General features: G+C 45.1%; 2 protein-coding genes across 3 annotated transcripts in view; one reads left to right on the forward strand and one right to left on the reverse strand.

Annotated features, from left to right (window-relative positions):
• The window catches only part of aldh1a2 (aldehyde dehydrogenase 1 family, member A2), a gene marked incomplete at its 5' end in the record, with an annotated part of 21,359 nt that extends 9,908 nt beyond the window's left edge, over window positions 1-11,451 (reverse strand). For both annotated transcript variants that reach the window (XM_084437499.1, XM_084437498.1), the window contains 4 exons: window positions 587-716; window positions 1,360-1,500; window positions 2,052-2,156; window positions 11,335-11,451. In XM_084437499.1, coding sequence (XP_084293625.1) covers window positions 587-716; window positions 1,360-1,500; window positions 2,052-2,156; window positions 11,335-11,451 — 493 coding nt within the window. The remainder of the gene's footprint in view (window positions 1-586; window positions 717-1,359; window positions 1,501-2,051; window positions 2,157-11,334) is intronic.
• Window positions 11,452-13,986: 2,535 nt separating this feature from the next.
• Window positions 13,987-26,048, forward strand: aqp9b (aquaporin 9b). The gene is made up of 6 exons (XM_084437053.1): window positions 13,987-14,410; window positions 16,290-16,416; window positions 20,708-20,845; window positions 21,175-21,293; window positions 22,148-22,365; window positions 24,467-26,048. The coding sequence occupies exons 1-6, from the start codon at window positions 14,309-14,311 to the stop codon at window positions 24,627-24,629; spliced, it is 867 nt and encodes a 288-aa protein (XP_084293179.1). The 5' UTR covers window positions 13,987-14,308; the 3' UTR covers window positions 24,630-26,048.
• Window positions 26,049-26,990: the final 942 nt, after the last annotated feature.

Consider the following 26,990-nt stretch of genomic DNA (forward strand, 5'->3'; position numbering starts at 1 on the left):
GACCACCTCAGCCCCAGCCCTAGCCCCAGCCAACCCCACCCATTCCTCACCCGGCTAATGGTTGTCCTGTGACATCGGAGCTGGGGGGTCTGCTGTTCCGGGCCCCTGCGGCCCCTGGGCTCCCTGTAGCATTGCTTTCAAATGACTAAATTAGCCAGAACAGCCAGCGAGAACCCCCCCCCCCCCCCCCCCACCTCAGTCCTGCGTCTGGGCTCCGCTGGTGGCAGTCTCAACAGGAGGGCTACCATTAGCGTTCAGATTTATAACTGGCCAGGGAGTAAGGCCTGTTTACCCTCCCAGCACCTCTGTGGCCTGCTTACAGCCCCCCCCCCCCCCCACCACACCCCCTCCGCCTCCCCTCTGCTGGACCCCAGAGACCAGAGACCAGCCTGCTCCTACCCCTCCATTACGGCCTCTCTGCTTATCTACCGCTGGTTAACTACCCCTGGCTACCGGCCCTCAGCTCCCCCTGCCCCTGCAGTGTTCTGACTTGGTCACGGTTCACTGACGCCGAGTCGCTGAGCATTAATAATAATAGTTGTGTACATTTTGGGGGCGCGTTCATTCGTTTGCCTGATCGTCGTACCCATTGGGATGGAGGTGCCGTGGATCTTGTCGGCGTATCCAGCAAAGTATCGGAGCGTCTTTATGGTACCTTGGAGGTCTACGAACAAGGTGGGCAGAAAGGGTTTTCCACTGTCCATGGACTCTATAGTCTGGAGTGAGGAAGGCAGAGAGAGAGAGAGTGAGAGAGAGGAGAGACAGATATTTAAGAAAGCGTGGTTTACAGTAACCACTTAATATATTAAAACATAATATGTATGTCTTCTATGTTATGTACTGCTACAGTATGTACTGTCTCAAGGAGGAACCTTAACACTAAGATAATATAATTATGGCAGGAACCTTAACACTAAGATAATATCATTGCGGCGGGAACCTTAACACTAAGATACTATCATTGTGAGGGCTCTCTGGCCCTGTCTGTCAGGGCTTGATTGTGTGTACACAGAGACGGTTATATAACACATTTGGCTCTTAATACTGAGTGATGATGATTTAATGCTAGAAAATCCACCCTTAATAATTCTGACATCAGATGGAAATTTCTAAAGGCAAACCACTTATTTTGAGGCCCTTCAGTCACTCTGCTGGACTTCCATAGAGTGCTTAGAGCCGTCTGGGAGAGCTTGTCACTCAGACAGCGTGGTAGGTGGCCCCAGTGTTCAGAGCATCTCACCGTCTCTGTTTCTAGGCCTTTCCACTTACCGTTGTGTCCTTGAGCAAGGCACTTAACCCCAACACTAGCTCATAATTTGGATAAAAGCGTCTGCTTAAAATGGAAGGTCTTTCACTCACAGCCAGGTAGGTGCTGTCCCTTTCCACCAGGTCAGCCAGTTTGGACAGCAGCCTGCCCCTCTCGGACGCGTCCATCCTCCTCCACACCGAGCCCAGGGAGAAGGCTAGCCTGGCCGCCTGCACCGCCTTATCAACGTCAGCCTGGGAACAAGGTCAGAATCATGTCAAAGATATAAACTAACCCTGTAAACAGGGCTTTCTCTACCTTTGCTGAGAGGATTGACATGTTCCAGAAGATTCTCTATGGATCAGCCATTACCGGATTTAAGGCTTCTCTCTGCCTCGGTTATTCTTCCCAGAGGTGCTGATTTAGGGAAGCAGAGGAGGAGAAACAGCCAGCCAGCGTACCAAACCACAATAGACTAAACTCCTAGAGTTGCCTGTTTGATTTTCCTATGTTTTTGGACACACAGACAGTTCACACACACATGGACAACGAATGATGGGGGAGGATGCCAGGGCAGAGGTGGCAGGAAACACATGTGTGGAAAAAAACCAAGAGCAGCTCTGACTAACAAACATCTAATCCTCTGAAAGTCTGAGTGTAAAATAACCTTGTTTTCGTTTGGGGGGGGGCAGGAATGGGGAATGCAGAAAACAGAGAAAGAGAGAGAGAGAGAGAGAGAGAGAGAGAGAGGGAGAGAGAGAGACAAGAGAGACAGAGAGAGAGAGAGAGCTCTCTGGTGCTGTACCTTCTCAGCTTCCTGGACCTCGCTGATCTGCTCGCCATTGGCCGGGTTGTAAACGGGGAAGACCTTCCCACTCACAGAGTCCTGCCATTCGTTGTTGATGAAGATCTGCAGGGAGGAAAGACAGGATGTTCAGTAAACAGACCAGGAGGCCCTTTGGAGGGGAGGTCTGGCTGCAGATCAGTCTCCTTGCCTCTCCACAGCACATTAAACTACACTCACAACTCTTAACAAACTGGCGAGTACTATATGGTATTGTGCTGTTTAAAATGTTGTTTTAAATGGAGTAATTAGTCGAATACCTTACAGCCAGTGATGGATTGTGTTAAAACAGGATAATGGGGCCAACAATCTAGGAAGAATGGAGCCTGTCTCCTTCCAGAGCCTCTTAGATCTTGTGTAACAAGGGAAAGGGAAGAATCTGTGGAAATCTGGACAGGGATTCCTGACGGCCCAGCATTGCTCTCTGGGGAGTTCCAGCCCCAGCATTCAGACAAAGGGGTGTGGGGCAAATAAATCCCTATCAGACACCAGACACCCCCCACCCACCTCCACACACACACACGCACACACACACACGCACACACACACACACACACAAACACACAAACACATACACGCACATGAACTCACACTCACGCACACAAAGCACGCACGCACACACACATGCACACACGAACACAGTCCACACACACACGCACACAGACACACGTTTCACAACGTTGCTGCTCGTTTACGAGACCATAAAACACGCGCTGCACTTGGTTTCTGTGATGCGTTAAAGCAAGCCGTCCGTTATACAACTGCCTGGGATTCCAAACCCAACATTTTCAAGCTCAATAAAGACCCAAAGAAAAATAAATGTTTACATGAAATAACAAAACTGGGATGCATATCTAGGAATCGTCTGAGTGAATGTGTTCATGAAAATGAAGCCACCACCAGTTGAATGTTTTACTAACTGACCAAGGTGTGATTTGATAGTACAAATATGACTGATGACTTATGTAAGACTTGTGTAAATAAAAGATGTTTCGGCTCCGTTGGCTTATTGACATGTTTAGATCCATCCAACTGTCTTCTCAGACTGTGTTTCTATTGGCTGTCAGTCTGTGCGATCGATGGGGTGTTAAGAAAACATCTGCTGGCTTAAATCCCTCTGTATATACTAGCTCTCTCACTATCCTTTTACTTGAGAGGGGGGGACGACACTCTGAGAGCAAACCTGAAAGCAGGGTTCAAGTGTTCCACTGGCCTAGGCCTCCCTAACTCTCCAACATTGTTTACCTACGTAAACTTAGAGGCTTAAGTACAATTTAATTGGCTGTAAACTGTGAGGAGTTTACTTCAGGGTAGGTATAAAATGCCCAGCACGTTTGGAAAGCCTTCCAAGTCAGCACACAGACATCACCTTCCACTCCCTCCCTTCTCTCCTCCCACCACTGGGCGCTTTACAAGAAGAACCTTGCACACAAATAACTCATGTTTGAGCATTTTAGGTATTCAGTACAGTATCTGCCTGTACCACTCCATACCATACTGGGCCATACCATACTGACTCCTATTCCTCTCCTATTAATCTGCATTAGCCCACCCCTCTCCCCTCCATACCCACAGCAGACAGACACAGTCCTCTCTCTCCCTCTCTCCGTGAATCCTAGCCCAGTGTTCTCAGGCGCCTTCCATCGGAGGCCACCTTTAATCTGACTCTCATTAAGGGCACTTCATAAAAGTGTCAGTGACGACGAGGAGCTGAGGGCCCGCTACAAAAACAGAAAGCCCTATAGAGCACAGAATTAGTTTTAAAATTTATAGGGGCCACTGTTGTGGGACGCCCTAAATCAGGGGAGCCCCCTGACAGCCCCGACAGTCTGAGCAAGAATGCAGTCGGTGGGTAGCTTTATGCCCGGCGTAACCCCGCTCACAAGGCACCGCCGGAGGAGCAGGGAGAAAGCCAGGAGAACGGGGGACCCGGCCGCCATCTAAATCATGGCCAGAAAAGGACTTAGCGTCAGCCGCCGTTTGGCCGGGCCCTCTGGGCTCCGGGGGCTGTTAGACTTTTGTCTGGTCCCATTGAGAGACTTGATTAAGACGACAAGGCAAGGTAGTAAATCAACTCTCAAGGTTTCTTAAAATTGCTTTTAGATTCATTTAGGAGGGGAGGGAGGGGAGGGGGGGTAGGGGAGGGGGGGTGTTCACAAGGATGAAAGCAAGTGCAAAAGTGCACATTTTCAAATGATGAATACTGTTTTTCTTTGCCCTTCCCTGCAGTGTCCTTGTTTTTCAGCAGATATGATAGTTTTAGTTGTATACAGTTGAAATCATCAGCATCACATTAATACTAGCTTGGTACCCATAAACTACTAGCTTCGATGAATAAACTGGCCATTTGAGCCACTCGAATCAAGTCATATAAAGTCAAGTCAAGTAAAATGAAATGCTCCCATATCATTCCCGAACACTATAAAATGAATACTGACATGAGAAAGTTCTGCTCACTATACATTGTGCAACTGGTAAAGCTGGAGAAAAAAAAACATTTGGTGGGACGTCGTCCAACCCGCTTACTCCATAGTATACTCGGACCCAAAGAAAAACTCATAAAAATGCCTCGGACACTGTACAGTGAATGAGACCAATCGATTTGTGTTTATGGGGGAATGCGTACAGCTGTCTGGTCTTTCATTATTTGGTAAACACGCAGGCCGCTTTAGTACTAGGCCGAGAGAGCTGGCAGGGAGGGAGCTCCCGGTGCAGCCGTGACATCTGATCCCGCTCCTGCGAGGAGAGCTGGCTCACATGGGGAACCGGACAGTCTGCAGATAGGTCAACACTTTATGCATGGGCCACAGGACAGCTGCAAACATTTAGCAACCCCCATGTTTTTCTGTTAAAGCTGTCAATCTCACTGTGCCGCTGACAGAACTTGTCCATTTGGCTGATCAAATGATGGGACGGAGCGGTGTGTGTCTGGGTCCAACAGTGACATAAAACAGCCGCTGTAGTAGGCCTAAGTCCTGGGTTATACTGCATATCTTACTGTTTCAAACACCGACTTCTATGACTCCTCTGTCAGTAGTGAAATCTACTACTAGACTACTACTCCGCAGGGTAGGGTGGTTGGGTTTCTGGTAACGTATGGACTTACAAGGAGTCTGGAGGGGGAATAGAAGCGTTCAATGGACGGCGAGAAATGTTCCCTCAGTCAGTTGAGTGAATCGGACAAACAGTCCTGCTGATTCATTCCCCGCCGGCCACTGTGTTCTCTCTCTCTCTGAGGTCCTCCACAGCGCTGGGGGAGAGAGAGAGGGCAGGCGATGCCAAAGTACTCATAGCAGCCAGAAAAACATCTGTTTGGCCGCTAGCGTCTTCTCATGGCTCACACACTTCAGGAATATTTAATGGCACTCATTTCTCGTTGATTTTCATGGAGGGGGGGGGTAAAAACGACATACATGTGTTTGCGCACAACAGGCCAAGATTCCTCAGCCAGACGGATCCTAACTGGGCACCTGCAACCCTTGTCTGCACAGGAAGTTTCATATCCTCTCCTATCACAGGACCTCTATTTCCTCTGCGTTTCTGGATCAGTTTCAGGACATTTATAATTACTACTGTTACAAGCGAAGGGAGAGCATGTGAAACTAGAGAGCAGCTGGCGTTTTTCCCCCCACTCCTCTCCACATGTCTGACACCATAGACCCTTCATGTTCTCCATTCACACACCCAGAGACAATGCCACCCTGCGCTCCTGGGTTTGGCGAGGGCGACCTCGCTGTCACAGACTGGCAAACGTCTTTGTCTGGTCTGTGTGTGGGCAGGTTTTGAGAGGGTAAGCTAGTCCCCCTCACTCCAACGTGACGTGAGAAACAAGACAGAGTGGGATCGAAAATACACGGTGATTTCCTCAAGTGGTCAGAGCCTCTATGGCGCATACTGCACATGACTGGTGCTGAAGTCAGGCAGCAAAAAAAAAAAAAAAAACTCTTCTGCCACCTGCACATGATGTTAAAAAAAACAAGACATAACATGCTGTGTTAAGAAACAGGAAATAATCTTAATTTGTAGTGATTACTTTCACTACAAAAAGACATACTTAAAATAAACACACTGGCGGGTTATTTTAAGCAATAAACTTTGTAAGTGTGAAATAGTTTTAAATAACATGTGTGTATATGTATATATTCAGTGATCTCCTTGAGTAAAAGCTCCATGTTAAAAGTGATTCAGCAGTGATACAGTGAGCAGAGTCCTGGGTGTTAAGGTCTGGTTCAACTCTGCTGGGTCCAGCCTCTTCAGAGGACAGAGCTCTTACTAATGGATTTATGGAGCCGACAGTTTTTCACAATGACACCATAAGGATTTACACGTTCCTTGTCAAACGGACTGAAGACTTAAGGTATAGAAGTTAATGGGATAACCTCCCTGTCACAGGGCGTCCTTAAACAGTGATTAAGAGGAGGGGGACATGATGTTGACGCCCCGGTTCACTAGATAATTTACACTCACTGCACAAACAGGCATTTCACACCAACGGACATATTCATGGCACCGCAGGCTCGCCCTGTCACCGTCGAGGATGTGTGTGTTTTAGTGAGCTTTTAGTGGCCATGTGTGAGGGAAACAGTGTGAGAGCGTGAGCGAGAAGAGAGAGAGAGGGAGAGAGAGAGAGGGAGAGAGAGAGAGAGAGAGAGAGTGAGGAAAAAAGAGAGAAGGCAGAGGAAAAACGAGAAAAGGAGAGAATGCTGGCTGTGCTGGTTGTGATAAATCACAGGGTTTTCACAGTGTCCCCTACCTTGGGTTCTGTTTGATCTTCATCGCCGAAAGATGGAGGTTTTGAAGTGAAAAACTCCAGAGCTGCAGGTCAGGCTCTGGCAAGACAGGGCCAATGACCCACACAGTGAGACAGGGCCATAATTTACACCCTGCTGGACAGCACCTAGCGTTGGGGAGCCCCCAGCCTCCATCTGTACTATCTCAATCAGTGACAGATTGATGGGGGCCTCTTTCATTCATCCATACTGACTGGACTTCTCCTCTTTAGATTAGTTTACTGAGCTCCCCATGCCTTCGAGGGACGGGTCCCTCTAGACAGGCTCTTTGGCTGAGGAGCAGTAATGAACAAAAGAAAACAGCCATGATAACTTATAGATCTATGGGAGATGAACGGACCAGACAACGAACAACGTCACTATGGCAGCTAACACGCTGGTATGTTTGTACACAGTGAAGGCTGCATGGTTGGCAGATTAGCACTTAGGAACTGTTGCATAGTCCGTTGAAAATTAAACCAGAATATGAATTGCAGCCCAAATTCCTTTCTGTCTTTATTTCACGGTGTATGCACACTTAGAAGCATACTAAACCACAGCCTACTGCTGGGAGATCAGTTTAGCATTAACTTGAGTTACTTCCGTCCTTCTGACAGTCTAGTTTCAGTAGTGACAAATAATTTTAAAGCATGGGTATTCTTTTACCAGTCAATAAGAAATCGGCATCTAATGCCATACACACTAACACCTACAGTATCATACTTTTTGATCACTAAAGTGTGGAAAGGAGAGACCCGTTTCCAAACATATCTCTCTGCAACAACAACAAAAATGTGTCCAAATTGTGTTTTAGCCCACTCTCAAAAGCTTTGTTCCTCTGGGTGTCTGAGCGGAACGAGAAGCCAGAGAAATCACCCACTGAAAACCCTGAGAACGCTGGCTCTGTCTCCGCTAATTACCCAGACTGCACAAAGTCTCTCCTTTCCTCCCTCTCTACCTTCTCCCTGCAAAAAAAAAAGTGAAAAACATCAATAAATACCCATCAGGCTTGGGTAATTTATGGCTTCCTTAGTGGTCCTATCAGCCCAGCGGACTACCTCACAGACGAAGAGCTCTCAGACACACTCGGCTCTCCTGTGGCCCTTCAAAAGTTGTGTTTTCATACTGGCTTAGTGTCTGACTCCCCAGCTGCTCCCAGGCAGGCCTCTCTGGCTACGGTAAGTTGGGGGTAACGTTAGGGGAGATAAGAGTGACCTAGAGCACCCCCTTTTTTTACAGCTGTAATCACAAGAGGACAGTGCTGTGGTAACAAAAAGGTGTGTCATTTTCTAATAACAAAGCATAAGAGAGACCTGAGCAGATTCAACTTTGATGATCTGCACTGTCCCCTGATCTGCACTGTCCCCTGATCTGCACTGTCCCACGTAGACAGACACACCCAGCGAGGAACTGACACTTCCACACAAAGGTCCCTTTGAGGGTGAACAGTTCATGAATGTGTGAAAGGAACAAGGGGCAGGCATCTGGAGTGATAACACCTCTTTATCTTACACCTTGCCGGCACTGAACTCCTAAACATGTGGATTGATAAACCTGTAATATCTGTCATATCTGTGGGGGCATCTTCAGGGACACTGTACTGTAACTAACCTGTATGTTGCAAAATAAACTGAATTGAGGGGAAAAAAAGAAGAAAAATGTTTCACTGTCACGGTGAATACTCCATACTAACTCCCTTTGTCCACACATCGTTTATCATTGCTGTGTGTAAAAGTACAATTATGTCATTCTGTACTGATGGTGCTGAAGTCTATATATGAGACTAAGGAAACAATGTAAACACCATAGAACCCCGCAAAAACCTTGTTCACTAGCCTATAACCTAACACTTATCCCCTGTCTTACTTAACACTAGCCAAACCCAGCACTCATCCCCTGTCCTGCCTAACACTAGCCAAACCTAACACTCATCCCCTGTCCTGCCTAACACTAGCTTAACCTAACACTCATCCCCCTGTCCTGCCTAACACTAGCCAAACCTAACACTCATCCCCTGTCCTGCCTAACACTAGCCTATAACCTAACACTCATCCCCTGTCCTGCTTAACACTAGCCAAACCCAACACTCATCCCCTGTCCTGCCTAACACTAACCTAACCTAACACTCATCCCCCGTCCTGCCTAACACTAGGCTATAACCTAACACTTATCCCCTGTCCTGGCTAATACTAGCCTAACCTAACACTCATCCCCTGTCCTGCCTAACACTAGCCTAACCTAACACTCATCCCCTGTCCTTCCTAACACTAACCTAACACTCATCCCCTGTCCTGTCTCACACTAACCTAACACTCATCCCCCGTCCTGCCTTACACTAGTCTATAACCTAACACTCATCCCCTGTCCTGCCTAACACTAGCCTAACCTAACACTCATCCCCCGTCCTGCCTAACACTAGCCTATAACCTAACACTCATCCCCTGTCCTGCTTAACACTAGCCTAACCTAACACTCCTCCCCTGTCCAGCAGGCCAGTCAGTTCTCCTCCAGGCCAGAGCTAGGACTGAGCTCTTCCCCTGTAGCAGGCAGTGGGGTGGGGTGAAGAGAACAGAAACAGGGTGCAAAGGAGAGCCTGCGTCAGGGGTGCCCATAAATCAAGGCCCTCCTGCCCCCTACGTCCACCAAACCATCAGGGCCTGGATGATCCGAATTCCTGGGGGTTAATTCGCCAAGTCCTGTGCTCCCTGCATTCTTTTAAATGATACTAACGTGAGGGAGGTGTGGGAGAGCTCTGATAGCATAGGTTTGCACTCACAGTAGGCAGAGGGAAAACCCAGCTCTCTGGTGAGGCGGCTTTAGAGCACACTGCCTGAGCAGAGTGCCCTTTGCACTTAAAACACGGAGGTGTAGACTAACATACGGTGAATAACACTGAACTTACACACTGTTCTGTCATTGAACTGTCCTCCTTATAGGCCATGCCCTTTTCAACCCATAGCAATAAAAGCATTGGAATTCAAACTATTACTAAATGCACGTGTTTGGGTTGACTATTTATCCAGCATTGAATAAATGGCAAGTTAAGAAGACGTCCCACTTTGTCAATCATACCATATCATTCTAGTGCCAAAAGCAGACAGACTGAAAATTGAAGACGTGAGCAGCTGAGTGGATCTACTCTAACTCTTTTATCATCCCACTCACCATAAAAAGAATAACAGAATCCTCTTAACTGCATTAAGTAGCCTATGCCTACTGGCAGGCCATGTATAAACAAAATACAGTATCAGACCAACAGACATGGTAAGGTCACTGAAACATTTGACGATTTGTGCCTCATTGTGATTGGGCCTAAATTTGCATGCAGTCGCAAGATTCATGCGAATTACTTTGTCTGTCACCAGCACCAGTAGTCCAGCACAATTTAATTATTTTGTGAGCCGCATAATGCGACTGAATCTATAACAGTAGAATTGTCTAGCAAATTTGCAAACAACTTATGGAGTTAAATACTAGCCTCCAGGCGCGCGGCAATGGAACCCTGGCAGACAATTTTAAGCAATTTCCATGTTGTGCTTTATTTGAGGTTTGGTTGGATTAGTTAGCCTACTTAATAATAACTTGAAAAGGAAAAAACACTTTTGTGATCAAACTAAACATAGCCAACGATGATATGCTTTTAAATGCACTAGAATTCCCAACAAACCAAATTGTATAATTCAAGGAACGCAACGTCCAGTTATTTTTTTATGTTAATTCAACACTTTTATGCATAACAATAACAATTAGAGAAGCACCAAGGCTATTTGCAATTTATGTCATATTATTTCAGTGACGAAATATTAAGCTACCTGGGTTCAAGGTGAAATCATGTTAATGGATTTTTTCATTATCTCATTTTCATCTTTGACATGACTTCAGTCCAGCATAAGGAAATATATTTACTGTCAGCCAGAAGGGAACAGCATTAGGCTACACGTTGACTACTTTTATTATGTGGGGAAAAATAGACCACTAAATAAACGCACCTGTGATAGCTTATTTCAGAATATGCTATCGCTAGGCACCGTAGTCGATATGAAGACATTAGCTCAGGGAAACTAGGATTTTAATTAGATGTTGTATGTTTATTAATATGCTGTTGAAACGTTCTGCTGTCGACGATGTCTTAGCCTATCTAGTCGGAATATTTGATAAAGTTTCACGAACAGCAAAAAACACATTTTGGAAGTCTAATCAGAGGAAAATAGTGTAGGCTACACACTGACCAAATGCATTATATTCAATCAGTTTTTATGAAGAATCGACAACTTGGTCCATTAAGTTAAACGATCACCTGTGCGCAACGGCGCTGGTCAAATTGACACTTTTTAAATTGCGCGCTATCTCGACAGAAATAACTAGGACTAGCCTACTTTGAATTTCTTACATCTAGGCTGTCACTTTAGAGAGAAAACTTTTGCTAGATTAAACACAGTTTGTGAGTCAGGTGAAGTTTTAGTTGTTCCACAGACCTTGGTGTACTTGATGTCCGGGTTGGGCACCGGCGAAGGCATGAGTTGGAGAGATGCCATGAGCGCAGCGGCATCAGTCTTCACTTCACCAGGGATTTCGATTTTACTGGAAGTCATCGCGTCTGCCTCGGCGTTGCTGTTGCAGATGTGTCTTCGTTTTTTCTGCAGATATCTGATTAGGACTTTGGAATCTTTCCTGTGTTTATAACCAGGTGTCAGCCGCGGTCCATTTTTATTGGGTAGAGAACAGGGCCGTCCTCCTGATATAATTAAAATACAGCATTTACATAAACGACTCAGCCATCCGCGGCGAGGAAGAATAACACATCCAGCCCCCTCCCTGAAGGAGCTGATCACTATCCTCCCACCTATCAATCACTAAGAAACCAATCGAAATTGACAATTGGCCAAATATAAGAAAACCCACTGGATCGTTCAAATACATTCCACTTTACTGGATCGCATATCAAATAGGCTCGTTCTATGAAAATACATCCGAATTAGATGTTGTTTTAAAGAAAAATGCCGAATAGACTAAATAAGGGAATCAACAAATTGGCATAGCCTACATAAAATGACTGTGATAAAAACAGACAAGCAACGTTATCGGTGTAATAACAGGTAGCCTATAACCTACACTTAAAAAATAAAATAAATGAAGATGGCATCACACTGTTTGCATTTCAACACTTTGTGCGAATAAATGTATATTGAAATTAACAATTTAAACCGCTCAGACAAACTCCATGCCACTTTATGTTTAGGTAGCCTATGTCACTTCGAAGTGTAAAAATATATTTGAATAAGGTCCATTTGCAACAAGTCAAATACTCACCTATTAAGCTAGGCCTATACAACACCCCAACAAGGTCTTAAGATGTGTGGATTTACGATCACACAATTTCCTAGTCTGATGAGAGGATGTCCTGTGGTGATAATCCCCTGCTATTCACGTCGCTCAATTTCTCAATACACATTTGACTATTTAAGACGACTCGAGCCTCGAAGTATCCTAGACCTCAGGCGTCTCAACGAGAATTGGGCTACACAGAAATTAACACCTCGGAAAGTGCGGGCGTGTAGAGGCAGATGTAATAACATTTCAAGATAAGCCTGTATTTTAGGCTTCCCTTTTAAACAAATAGGCGTACAAATAGGCCTGACAAATGAATGACGGCCTTCTTAACGCGGAGTGAGCGAAGTTAAATCAGTAGTCCAGTTTGAAAGCACAGCCTGGGAGAGGAGGCCTAATCTTGCGCATATAGGCTAAGATCTCTTCTGGCTCCATTGATAGTGAGCTCATATCTTAAAAGTTTAAGAAGAACTATAAACAAGCTGCTTTCCCTCTGATCCAGTGACCTCCAACACATTCCCCCCCCCCCGATAAAATAGGCTGTATCATATAAAATAGATAGGCTATAGCTTGGATTTTTTTTTTTACGAATTTGACTGAATGAAAAAGTCATGGGGGTGTATCAGAAACAAAATCTATAACAATCCAGAAGTTGACATATAGGCTAGTCGGTATGAAGAATTATCCACATATATAGCCTACAGTTTAGTTTATTAACTCTATATTCTGGACATTGTCAGGAATAGATAGTCTAAATGGACAGAGACAGTTGTATAATGTGAAAATCCCCCTGCAGGGGTGCCTTCTCTCCATCACCACGTCTCCCTTTTTCACAGCATGGGTGACACTCTGAAGTGTCTGCTTCACATCAAAGACGACGTCCCCTAGAAATGTGACACTGATGAATGCATCCAAACATCTCCCATCCTCTACCTGTCGCCACGCAGTTTCACAGTCCTCGGCGAGGGGAAGATAAGACAGACCCACCGTGAGACTGAGACACGCTCGACACCTCCAGACTATTCAGAAGTCATTGAGCGCCCTCTGTTGGAAGAGGCCTGGTTTACCATTAACTGACAGCCGTGCCTTTACACTGTCCGCGTGGATTTTTATCTAGATTGAAGCCTAGACTACATATTGGCTGTAGGCAAAAAAACTAGGCTATAGTTTAGTTTAGTTCTGATCCTGAGTGGTTCCTCGCTAGGCCTAGGCTATCCGAAAGTGACACTTTTAAATAAATGTTGAGTGAGACGTCAAACGTTATTATTTCAAACTTAGCATATCAATGGTCCTTGTCAGTGCCAGAAGCAACAGAGGAAGCTACCATATGCTACTGTAGCCTGTCACGCAGTCATAGGGGCTATAGGATCTTCCAGTCACAGAGAGCCCGTTTGGTGCGTAAATGGTTAAATTATCGACAGTTTTTAAGAGACAAAGACACTATTATAGCGTTAACCCAGTACACTCAGAAGGGGGCAGTGGTTGACGCTGGAACCTAAAAGACCGGGGGTTCATGAAATAGATACAGATATAGATGTGAATAATGGGGCCGTTAGCCCCTCCCATACCGCTCTGTATCTGAGATCAACTAAATAATATGAGAAATTATATATTTTATAACAATTACGCTATTATACACAAGTCTTGACTGAACAATTGAAATTCAGATAGATGTGCAAAAGCGTACCCATCAAAGTGCTAAAACCGTATGGTCGCATACTTTGATAGAAGAAAAATACCAACAGCCTAATTTAATGCTTTCGTTTTCGTTTCGTTCGGCCCTATATCAGGTAGAGTTGTCCAAGGATGGACAGACGGTTGGAAGGGTGAAAGGCGCTTCCTTCATTAAATCCTTGGGAATCGACAGGACATCGAAGTCGTTGTTAACCGATAATGAACGAGCACTTGAACTTCAACCGCAACCCTAGACCGCTTGCGGTGATGATGAGAGATAGTTTGTAAGATGAAAAAAGATTAACGGACCATAGCGGTCTGGTAAAGGCGACTAGAGGGAGGGAGGAGGGGTGAGTCTATATCCTAAGCTTCAGAGACACTCTCACACTACTCGAGTCGTCAACTGTCTGTCCGGGCCAGAGTGAGACATCAGATATATGCGTTAATATGGGGGACGAAAGACAGAGAAAAATAAAGCAGCGCTGTGGCTTGAGGCAGGATATCATCAAAGAGTTCTTGGCGGAATGTCTGGGGATATTCGTATTAATAGTAAGTACCTGTGTGCACCTGCTTCTCTATGATTATCACTTACCAACCTGGTAATAAGATGTCAAAACGACTCTCAGGGGATTTGATCTGACACTACTGATATGTTTTTGTAAATATATTTAGCTGCTTACGAATACATCTAGAAATCAATTTGCATTCTCTTTGATGTGCTCATCCATAATTCTACAAAAAGACCTGGGGCTTGCAATACCAAAATTGACAAGTGAGGGATATGGGAGATTAACGTCTTGCTTGTCTATTTCTTCATACTATATAAAAGCAAACATGATCAAACCCAGCAAACCTACGTGCATTTCATAAAGAATGGTCATTGTTTTTTCTTTAGAATATATCAGTGCAAAATTACCCAATACAAGTTATTCAAAACAGATTTGTCTGTTGTTATTACAATATAATTAATTTAAAATGTTTGTACAGGAAATATCAAATGTAAAAAAGTATACCATGTATTAGGCTAGCCTACCTCTAATAATTTCGGATGAATATTATCCATGTAATTCATAAATAATAAATGGTATTTATCTTCAGAAATTGACTAACAAAGGATAACAGTCTACAGCGAAGTGAACACCACCTGAACAATTTTTTGTTCCGTTTTTTTCCTGACATTTTTGCAGCATGAAAAACCTACAGGCTCTCAGATCATCCATCTTAGAGGCATGTTTTACCCTGACCAGAGCAGTCAAGGAGGCGTCCTTTCCCCAGTCTGTCAACTCCCCCCCTCCTCCTGTCACCTGGGAGGGCTAACCTCTCTGTCTGAGTGTCACAGCTCAGCGTTTACTGAGGCTCTGTCTCAGCACAGGCTTACAGGAGCTCTGTGGTCTGAGGCACTACATGAGTGCACTAATCCTGTCTCCACAACACACAGCTTTTTTGGGATTTTTTAATTCCTCAAATGGGGCAACCTCTGTGGCATTTATACCAGGGACGGAGTGTGCCTATTCATCTAAAAGGTTTCCAATAAAAAATGAAGGCAGAACAAAAGGCTAGTCTTAGCACGGGCATAATTCGTAAATGAAAAACAATGACCGGGTTCTTTCTATGTTTCTGCTAGGGCTGTCAACGTTAACGTGTTCGCTAGCGATGAATCTGGAAATTTTAAAGCATTAAAAAACCAGGCCATGTCCAATCTGGTTTATGTGCATGGCTGGCTTGTTTCTGTTCAGGACTGGTAGGATGGAAGCTAGTCATGCCATTGAAATAGCTGTGAATTGAATGACATGAAATAATGTCTGATAAATTAAGATAGGTGTTGTCGCCTGGACACATCAGTTCAAATTGGTCACCCAGTTTATGCAATCAGTTTGACACAGTTAATTCATCTGCAAAACAGACTGTACATTTCCTTTAAAAAAAAAACAAAAAAACTTGCAGACTTGTTTTACATCACTGACATTGACCGTAGTAAGGGAGCGAGGGACAACCCAACAAACTATCTATGGTGCTGGCTTACAGCCATGCACAAAAATAACACAAATTAATCATATATTACCAAATTTGAAGCCAACTTCCTCCCATAATTCCAAACGCGAGTGTTTACCTGGACGAATTACTGAAAGGATGTGAAATGGGATAAAGTTGCTGTTCAGCACACCCCTGGTGTGCTGAACAGCAAATTTCATTTGAAAAAGCTTCCAGATGGAGATATCTGCTATTATATAACACTGAAGTTGTGTGCACATATTACAGTGATGTAGGCTAACTTTTTCCACCGATCAAGTTGAGTAAAATAAAAGCTTCCAGAAGGAAGTTAAACCGAAGTTGTGTGCACATATTGCAGTGATGGAACCTCCGATGTGATGTAACCATCTACCGAAGCAAGTTGAGTAAACTGCTTGTGTCCCTGTCTGTGTCCCAGCTCTTTGGATGTGGTTCAGTGGCCCAGACGGTGCTGAGTAAAGGGGCTCTGGGAGAGCCGCTCACCATACACATCGGCTTCACGCTGGGGGTGATGATGGCCGTCTACGTGGCTGGAGGAGTGTCAGGTGAACTACACACCTTTACCACTCCAATAGCACCATTCACTACATGCATTCACTACATACGGCACCTTTCACTACATACTACACACCATTCACTACATGGTACACCATTCACTACATATTACACCATTCACTACATACTACACACCATTCACTACATGGTACACCATTCACTTCATATTACACCATTCACTACATATTACACCATTCACTACATACTACATACACCATTGTGCAGCACTGACGCAAACATTATACTGAGCTCTCTCGTTCTCCCTCTGACTGACAGTATGCTGAACTTGTGTTTGTGCAACATATTATGCTGATGCGAGGGAAAAGGTTTCTAAGAGTGGAAAAGGAGAAGTTCTCTAAGTTAGGGGAAGGGTATATACAGCTATAAGCTGTGATGACAGCATGGCCTGCAGTTCACACTTCACTTCAACTCCCAACTGAAATCACACTTGCGATACCCACTACATTGGCTTAACTTCCTTTTTCAGTAAGGCAGCTGTCAAACAAAACACACACCATTGTTTCTTAATGTCTTCATTTATAAGGATTCTAAAGGTAGTATTTTTAATTTAACAGAAAAATACTATGATTAACTAGAAATGGTGCTCAACACAGTCGTCCTTTTAATGCTTTTCGTGGCTCTGTGCACGCCGAAATAGAATGGGTTGTAAATTGGCCCATAATACACCCCTCCACCAAGTTTAATGAAAAGCAGTCTGGTAGTTTTGCTTAATCCTAGTCCAAATGAGTGGTGGTGAATCGCCATCCAGGCCATATTTGGGCAGCTCCTGGAGCTCCCCGTGATTCGCTGGGGTGGAAGTTGAAATGACTGGAGGTGAATGGGTGGCTGTATTTGGCCAGCTCTGTGGCACCCCCTTAGGGTCACAGCTGATTTGGGGCAGTGCGGTGCACTCAGGGCTCTCCCCTGCACACCCCAGTCCAAACCCTGTGTCTCTAGCGCCCCCATACAAGTTTTGTTTTCATTCGTTGATCCAGCTCGTGATTCAAATCTGCTCCAAAATTTAATGGGTTCTAAGGTGGCCCATGATACACCCCTCCATGAGTTTCATGAAAATTGGTATGGTAGTTTTTGCATAATCATTGTCCAAAAAATGAATGGAGGTGAATGGCCCGTCCAGCTGTGTTTGGGCGGCCAGTGGACCCGACCCGTGCGATCCGCTCCAAAATTTAATGGGTTCTAAGTTGGACCATGCTAAACCCTTCCGCAATCAGTCCAGTAGTTTTTGCGTAATCCTGCTAACAAACACGCACACATGCATGCCATCGAAAACATAACCTCTTGCCCTGCGCTGTCGCTGGGGTGGAGGTAATTAAAAAAAAGAATGTTAATTAATTACAGTTAGTTAATTAATTAATCTATGGGCAACAGTGGAGGGCCACTAGCACTTTTGGAGTGGGCTAGGCCCCCTAAGGCCCGCCCATAGCGATGGCCATGCTACTAAATAATCTATATTGTTATGTTTGAGGAGGTGTGAGGTAGCCTGATATCAGGCAGAATGGTAGCCCGTTACACTCCTGTAATCTTCAAGAATCAGTCAACTTCTGTGAAGAGGGCAAATTTGAAAGTCTGGACCCAGGCTAGGGGTGGGCGGTCCTTCAGGATTTTTCAAAATATGCCAGGGGTCCAGAGCTCAAAAAAGGTTAAGAAACACTGTACTAGACCATTCACTACATACTATATCATGCATGCTACACCACTCACTACATATTACACCATTCACTGCATGCTGCACCATTCATTACATATCACACCGTTCAAACTCTACTTTGAAGTATGGGTTCCACTCAGCATAATCCACTTGCTGCAATCGGTGACTTGACTCTTGCTTAATGCGGGCAGGGTATTGGTGCACTAGTGAATAGGTGAGGGAAGGGTATTGGTACACTAGTGAATAGGTGAGGGAAGGGTATTGGTACACTCTTTCCTGGTCTGATTCACTTCAGTTTAGCCAGGTCAGCATATTTTGTTAGATGTGTGCAGTCTTCATTTCCTTATGTCTCTTTCATAACTCTTTCACAACTATAGAGTGATTAATCCCAATCCCCAGTCAAAACAGAAATGGAGAACACCTTTATCTCTATCACACATTCACCAACACTTTGTCCTGCAATTTCCAAGAGAGGTTTTGGGTTCAAAAACATCGTCTGGACTCAAAGGTCACCTGATTGTTTGTCTTTGTCCAGAGGGCTTTGCTTTGCTGCGATCTTTGACCATGGATGTCTGGACATCTCGTCACACTCAAACACCGGACTAACCATGAACAACTACAGCCCCTGAGCTTCACAGGCACCCAGAATGCATGAGTACAATCATGGATCAATAACACTACTGTGTGTCATCTCCACCCTGACTTCATCATAGAGTTATGGACTGTGGAGAACTAGACCACTAATAGTGGGATTACATAACTGGGAAGAGAGAAGCATACTACTGTACATACATCCTACTGTGCATCCTATATCATAGTGTATGATGGCTGGCTGTACTGTCCTCAGTGCAAGCATCATTGGGTAGGAGCTGATGAGGGAGAGTGTTCTGGTTGATGGGTTAGAAGGAGCCATACGCTATTGCTTGAGTCCACTGCTCTGCTGCCTGACTGCTTCTCAGTGTCAGAGTCTGAGGCATGCAGCAAGCCAGGTTTACGAGGCCGTCACTGTCAACATGTCCTAACGTCCAGAGAAAGGAGTTTATTGGGTCGCATTCCTCAAGGATTACAGCAAGGTGAGCCAGCACTAATGACACAGAAGGATGGGGGTGGGAGGGGGGGGGGGTCGCCTCTTCTAAATGTCACCACGCCTTGCATGGGCTTGCTGAGCTAAGGTGGCGAGCGCCCTTAAATCAGCAATCACGGGTTTCATTATGTCCCCTCGTTAAGGAGATGATGATTTGAAAAGGTCCGCCACATTTGGGAAGCTAAAGAGCATCGCTGTGATTAGCTTTTAATGAAGACCCCACCCCCACCTCCCCCGGGGGGATCTTCTGAACCAGCATGGTATACAGTATATGGGCTAATATGTGTTATATGAGCCATGTTGAATGTGCTCTCATCTTAAGACAGTGTTGGCAGAATGTGAGTATGGTCATTAAATGCCGCCGCCCCCGCGCTGCATGCAAGCTTTTATCTCCATCACAACAACACCTCATCAGGCTCTTGTTTGGATGAATTGGATGAAATAATTCACGGAAGAGGAGAGACAGCCTCAAGAGAGGGAGAGAGCTGAGGTAAATGCCAGAGAGAGAGGGAGAGAGAGAGACTTGTCATCCCTTTTTCTATCACAGTCTATCTCATCACAGTCTTTCTGATCACTCTGACAGATACTGTATTACTGGATCACGTGTGTATCGCAGGAGCTTGGTTGCGCGCGCACACACACACACACACACACACAAACAGACACACACACAGTTGCTGCTACTTCTTCTATCCATACATAGCTCCTCCTCTTGTGTGGTTGGTTAGGTTAGTATATGAACCAGAATGCCTTTCATGCTGCATGATTGGGCCATTCAGGCCTGGGGGCCCTAGCACAGTGGGAAGCCTCCAATCATTCCAGTCACATCTATGATGATGAGCACAGGTATTGGACTAATGAGCTTTACTGGGCCATGGGTCTCTAGGGAGGAAGAGGGGGGGCAGGTGTAGGGCATTCACGCTTTACAGCCTTCCAGGCAGGCAGGCAGGGTCCAGACATGAGGAAAACACATCTGTTCTCACCTCCAATCAGAGAACAGCAGTACAGCCCGGTCACTCCTAGGACCTGTATTCAAGTGCCTTAAGCAGATTATGTCAGCCCCGATTCAGACAGACTGTTTCAGTTGGTTGTTTTGGCCACTGTTCCCGAACAGGACGGGGGGGGGGGGGGGGGATTAGTGTTTGACGGGCAGCTGATGCCCCCCAGCAGCGACTCCTGCTGTGAGGTCACGGCTCAGATCCCTGGGTGTTAAACCAATGACCGCTGTTCGGTCAGCGTTTGTTCTAGTGACCGTGACTGGGATGGAATGAAAACACAACACACTGCCAGTTAGTTAAGTAACTGTAGTAGTGTAGGTGCCAGTCATACGTACACTACTCTATCTACTGTACTACTACATAATAGTAGTTTTTCACACAACCCAAAACCACTCTAGAACATCAACCATTTTACATTTAACTAAAGGAAAAACAGAATGCTTGCCATACGGTCAAGTGTGAATACGTCTCTATCTGAGGCTAATGTCTATGTGGTGGTTTAAACGCCCCATGATGTCCGTTGTTCTTAGGAGCCCATGTGAACCCTGCCGTCTCTCTGGCGATGGTCATCCTGGGGAAGCTGCCTGTGAAGAAGTTCCCGGTCTACGTGGTCGCTCAGTTCCTGGGCGCCTTCGCTGGATCCTGTGCCGTCTACGGACTGTATTATGGTGGGTACGGGTCGTCCTCATGGATATGACTTCTGTACTTACAGCAGAACAAAACCGCTCATCTTCAAACCCATCGTCATACCTGTTAGCCAGTGTGTTCTGCGTGCCATTCGGGTCACTGTGTGAATGGGAAAAATATTGATTGACAGGATGGATGTAGAGATTTTGGACACAGAGTCAAACATTTACTGGCAAACATGCCTATCAAACAGGCCTATATCTTCAGATTTGATCACATATATTGCCATTTACAGTATACACAAAAAAAAAACAATATACACAGTGATGGAAATTCTCAGTGGCTAATTTCACTGTTGTCTTTTCCACAGACGCTCTAATGGAATACACTGGTGGAGTTCTGTCGGTTACTGGGGCCAATGCCACTGCTAATATATTTGCATCCTATCCTGCCCCGCACCTCTCTGTCCTCAACGGATTTGTAGATCAGGTAAGAAATACATCATACATATACTCTACATACTTCATCAAACCATATCCCATCATGCTCTGTCACTGAACCGAAGCACACAGGCCGATTTAGTTTCAAGTCGTATTTCCCTCAGGTGGAATGTCAGACTGTGTGTCATACGGAAGTGTGCTACTGTTTACACGAGTGACCCCCGAGCACATACTGTACGTAGAGCAGTCATGCATACAGTATAAACAACTTCCACTGTGAACATGTGCCTTGGCCATAAGAGTATTTGCCATGTGTGCTTCAAAGCCCATGGTACCATCTGCTAAGAGCCTGCCAGGCACGTGCTGGTTTGGGAGCATCTCTGCGCTGGTTTGTCCATGTTTGTGTAGCGGGTTTGATGGAGGGGGCTGAAGGGGGTCAAAGTAGAGTTTAGATTTGCAATCATTAACTCAGTTATAGCGGTTAACAGTGTTCAGATATCATTGGTGCATTTGGACCTGCGTGATCAAAGATTAGTGGTGTGAGCAGTTACGTTGACCATAAATGGGGTTTTGCTTGCAATTTCTGGACATATGCCGGGGACAGCTCGTTTACAAAGGGGAAGGGGGATGACCTGTAATAGGATTAGGCAAAGGAATAGAGGCCACGGGTCACCTCAGCAAACATGTCCGCTCGGACGGACAGCCAATTAAAACAACAACAAGCCACTCTAACTCTTCTCCCTTGTATTTGACTTTCATTAGCTACTATATGACTCACAGAATCATGGCTGCAATATCTTGAATAGCTGTGATTACAATATGTATTGGTATGATGCGCATTTGCACGGCTGTGAATTACATACATTTCATTTATCTTATAGCACATGACTGCTTATGTCCCAGGTGATTGCAACGGGTGCCTTGATCCTGTGCATCCTGGCCATCACCGATAGCAAGAACATCGGGGCACCTAAAGGCATGGAGCCGCTATGCATCGGTCTGATCATCATGGCCATCGGGGTGTCCATGGGGCTGAACTGTGGCTATCCCATAAATCCCGCACGTGACCTGGGCCCCAGGCTCTTCACCGCAGTGGCCGGCTGGGGCATGGAGGTGTTCAGGTACTGTTCTCCACTGCCAACGTCTCACATGGAGAGATACAGAGGAGGACAGCTTAGCTCAATACCTCTCATGATCACTGCATTTACAAGTACATTAGGGCTCCGAAAATCATTAGGTTCTTCCAAAAAAACAGGCACTGCTCAGTCGCTGTGAAAGACTCATGAATCCTGAAAGAGAGAGAGAGAGAGAGAGAGAGAGAGAGAGAGAGAGAGCGAGAGCGCACGTGTGACAGGAAAGCCCCACTCTGAGCATGCCTGTCTATTACATGATGCTGGCACATGATGCTGCTGGCCCCGCCCCCTGGCAGAACCAGGCAGTTGAGACACGCGGCGTGAGGAACGCCATCGCGCGCCAACCTCCGTGGCCTGGCCTCCTTTCCTCTCCCCTCCGTGAGGAGCTCCAGCTCTGCTCCCCTGACAATCTCAATCAATATTTCAACAGCGGCATGTAGCTCCTGCATTTTGGAAGAGGCTTTGAGCTGGGAAGCGGAGTAAGAGTCCACTTGCATAAATATCCCATGCTTTATAACTGAAATGGCACCATTGTGTGGTCTTCAGCCAGAGCTGGTCTCCCTCCATCTCTCCCTCCCTGCCTCCTCTACTCAAAGCTTCCCCTCGTACTGCATGTAAGCCGCATGTCTGCTATGGGCCATGTAGACATCCACAGAGATTGTATTAGGGGTTGAAACCATCCAAAGCTGTTATTGAGGTGGCCAGGGAAAGGTTAGATAACGGAGCCTGGACCAGCTGGGCGGAAGATAGATAGCCTTTTTTTTCCACAACATGACTACACCTGCAGTGGCTGTTCAGTAGAGGGTGCTCTCTGCACCAGTGAACATAGGTCAGGTTCAGTAATTGACCCCATACTGACAACATCCAACCCTTGCTCACAGACCACACATCACACCAGATGTCTCACATGTGAGATTGCTTACTGTACTGTAGATACAGTAGATTAGTCCTCTCTAATGCACATATAAGCCTCTGGCCCTGTCGTTCAATTTAAATATATCTCGACTTCCAGCCGCAAATCAAACAAGTCCCAGCTGCGATGTAAACATGAATGATTAGATGTATGGCGGACATTCAGATCCCATGAGAGAACAGGAAGCAAAGGTCAGCTTGATGTAGATGTGGGCAAAGTGAAAGTGATATACTGTAGGTCTGGTTCAGTAGAGGACTCTACTGAACCAGTAAGGTCCAGTTAATGTCCCTTCAGTAAGTAAGGCTAACAACTGCTATCAAGATGGCTAGCAAATGTTTAAAGAACAATGAGATGGACAGACGTATTCAGTGTAGGTCACACAGTGTGGTGTTTTGATCCTTATGTCGGCAGCCCTCAAAATGTGCTAGCGGTCAATTATTTTTTTACTGTTTTCTTTTTTTTCATATCACGAAAATGTAAGTATTGAAGAACCCATATAACAAACAACGGTTTTAGGATCACTAAATAGTCATATTTTGTGAACAAAGTAGGCACGCTATTGTTCCCACCCATTACCTGACTGTGAGAAGTGTGAGTCTTTGAAGCATATCTTCCTCAAATATTTGCAGATTTCAATCCATGGCACATCATTTGAAAGCATACAATTTACACTTTCATAGTCTGTAAAAAAACTGAAAAATGATCTTCTCAAGGACCAAAATACTGGACTCTGTGACGGCATGTGGGTACAGAGACAGAGATCCACAGAGGCGGACCAAATGACTAAAAGAAAGATTAAGAACAAGATGAGAGCTACTGTGGGGAGAAGCCAAGATTAGATGTCTTATCCAGGGCGATTTTCTGTTTAAATAAACAAGCAAGAACAGTAAGGATCTACTTCCTACGCAGGATTTTAACATGACCTTCTTAGCCCACCCACGCCTTCTTCAGTAAAACACTGAGAAAGCATCATGTGGTCTGAACCTCCATCACTATGTGCACCATGGCTGATACAGTTTGTGTGTGTCCTGTGTTGTGTGTGTGTGTGTTTCTTGTGTGTGTGTCCTGTGTGTGTGTGTGTGTGTGTGTGTGTGTCCTGTGTGTGTGTGTGTGTGTGTGTGTGTGTGTGTGTGTGTGTGTGTGTGTGTGTGTGCGTGTGTGTGTGTGTGTCCACAGTGCTGGAGGTTGCTGGTGGTGGATCCCAGTGGCGGGGCCCATGGTGGGAGGACTGGTGGGGGCCGCCATCTACTTCCTGTTCATCGAGCTGCACCACCCCGAGTCCGAGAAACAAGAGGAGAACAACGTCAAGGAGAAATACGAGATGATCCCCTTGAGCTAATCAGGAGGGGATGATGAGGGCTCCAAAGCACCAGGGGCATGGCAGCTTCCTAACCTCCTCTACCCTCCACAGGCACCCAGAGGCATGGCAGCTTCCCAACCTCCTCTACCCTCCACAGGCACCCAGAGGCATGGCAGCTTCCCAACCTCCTCTACCCTCCACAGGCACCCAGAGGCATGGCAGCTTCCCAACCTCCTCTACCCTCCACAGGCACCCAGAGGCATGGCAGCTTCCCAACCTCCTCTACCCTCCATAGGTCAAACGTCCACCTCAACAAGACTACACTTTCCTTTCACACCCAAGTCGTCAGTCACAAGGCATCTAAACAAGGCATATCTTATAACAGCATAATAAGGCCTTTATTGACTGCTTATATTGTACGACCGACCTATATAGACACTTCTGGAAATCCCTCTTAGGTAAATTGGTGTGATGCTGTATAAATGATTTGTAAATCATCTGTAAGTACAGTAATTTCATTTAACAATGAATACCGGTAAATGCGTTAATACGCTTTTATAAGGTACGCTCATTTACAGACCAGCATCTTTTTCTGAAGCACGTTGTCCTCTATCTGAGGGACATGAGGTCAGGTCTCAGTCTCTGAAACCAGGAAATGAAGCACCCTGAAATAAAAAAACATTGTTTACTCTCACAATCTCACAACAAGGCCTCTGTTCACTTACTACAATTACCTGGTGCACTCTATCTCTTCCTCTGTGGGGATAGATTCAGTGCGCAGTGATTTTAAAGAATCTTATACTCTATTTCCTGTACTGAGATACTTGTGGGATACGTTTACCAAGTTTTTATCCAGCCGTCTTATTTCCTAGCTGCCAGGCAATCATACAGTAGTAAGCAGTCAAATGCATTGAACCACAAAGCCACAGAGAGTCAGTCTGAGATGGGGAGGAGGAAGGGTGGATATTTTTAGTGGCTGGCTTGGTTAATGGACGTGTTCTCTGGAGTGTGCTCCCTCTTCTGCCTCACTTCATCTCTTCATTTGTCACAGTTGTGTGAAACTCTCCTCTTGCAGCACGAGACCTACAGGCACCACTGCATGTGTGCCAGCACACACAGACACGTGTATTTCTGATCTTTAATGCTCGTAGTCTTGCTTCACTAATATTATATTACCACATAGTGTGTAGGAAAAAAATAACAGGCGTTGTAACGTTCAAAAAATTTAACATTCAGCAAATGTCCATTCTATACCCTTCATGTGGCTTACTTCTAACCAGAAGTAATATGTATGTATGTATGTATGTATGTATGTATGTATGTATGTATGTATGTATGTATGTATGTATGTATGTATGTATGTATGTATGTATGTTTGTATGTATGTATGTATGTATGTATGTATGTATGTATGTATGTAGTATGCATAAATAAATAAATTAGTTTCCTTATTATGGCTTTTTAACACTCTTGTGCAGTTTAGTTTCCTAGTTGTCTAGTCCTATCTTTTGCAACATGTCACCTGATGACAATGTAATGATGCTGGTGTTGTGTTGCAGTAAGTGCTTTGGAATGGGAATTCTGTATGTCTCACTGCTGTAGTTCTTTTGTTTCTGCTTTACCTCGCTTTCTTTCAATACGCACTTCTATTTTTCTCAAATTCTACTTTCACTGACACTATTGTTGCCTCTTCAGTGCTGTGAGATTAACTTCTTTGTGAAAGTAATTTTGTAATTTATATACTTGTAATGTAGATTTTACAAAAATAAATATTTGATGTGTACTGTGTTTGTGTGACTGACCCAGAATAGTGTTCATCATCATAAGTGCACCAGCTTCTGTCAACCAGAACACAATGGGTTGAATAAGACATTTTAAAGAGGCCAAAGGTTATGTAACATCACGTCAAATACATGTTTTTGTTTCGTTTTTTCTCATCTCTGTTTATCGTTCATAACTCCATCGTTTCAGGTTCAATGGTTTGGTTTGGCACCTGACTAGGGTTCATCCCCTGTGCTGCCACAAATAACAGTCAGCAATGGTATCCTGTCATTGGCCAGTGCAGCTTACAGGCTGGTAAAGTACTTGATCTTCCTTGCTAAACGGGTCAGCCACCAGTGTTTAAGGTCCTTAAGTAGGCAGTCCTCAAAATGTGCAAATGGTCCATTTTTATTTTTACCGTTTTCCTTTTTTTCATATTTTGAAAATTGAGGTTTCTAACTTACTTCCTTCCTTTCAAACTTCTAGGTTTTAGGAATCTTTGAGGCACTTTTTCTCTGCTTAGTGATTTCAGGTGTATCAACATTCACAGAGGCATATCTTCTTCAGATATTTGCAGATTTCAATGCATGGCACATCATTTGAAAGCGTACAATCTACACTTTCATAATCTGTAAAAAA

Source organism: Borostomias antarcticus (assembly GCF_949987555.1).
Source record: "Borostomias antarcticus genome assembly, chromosome: 4".
Lineage (NCBI taxonomy): Eukaryota > Metazoa > Chordata > Actinopteri > Stomiiformes > Stomiidae > Borostomias > Borostomias antarcticus.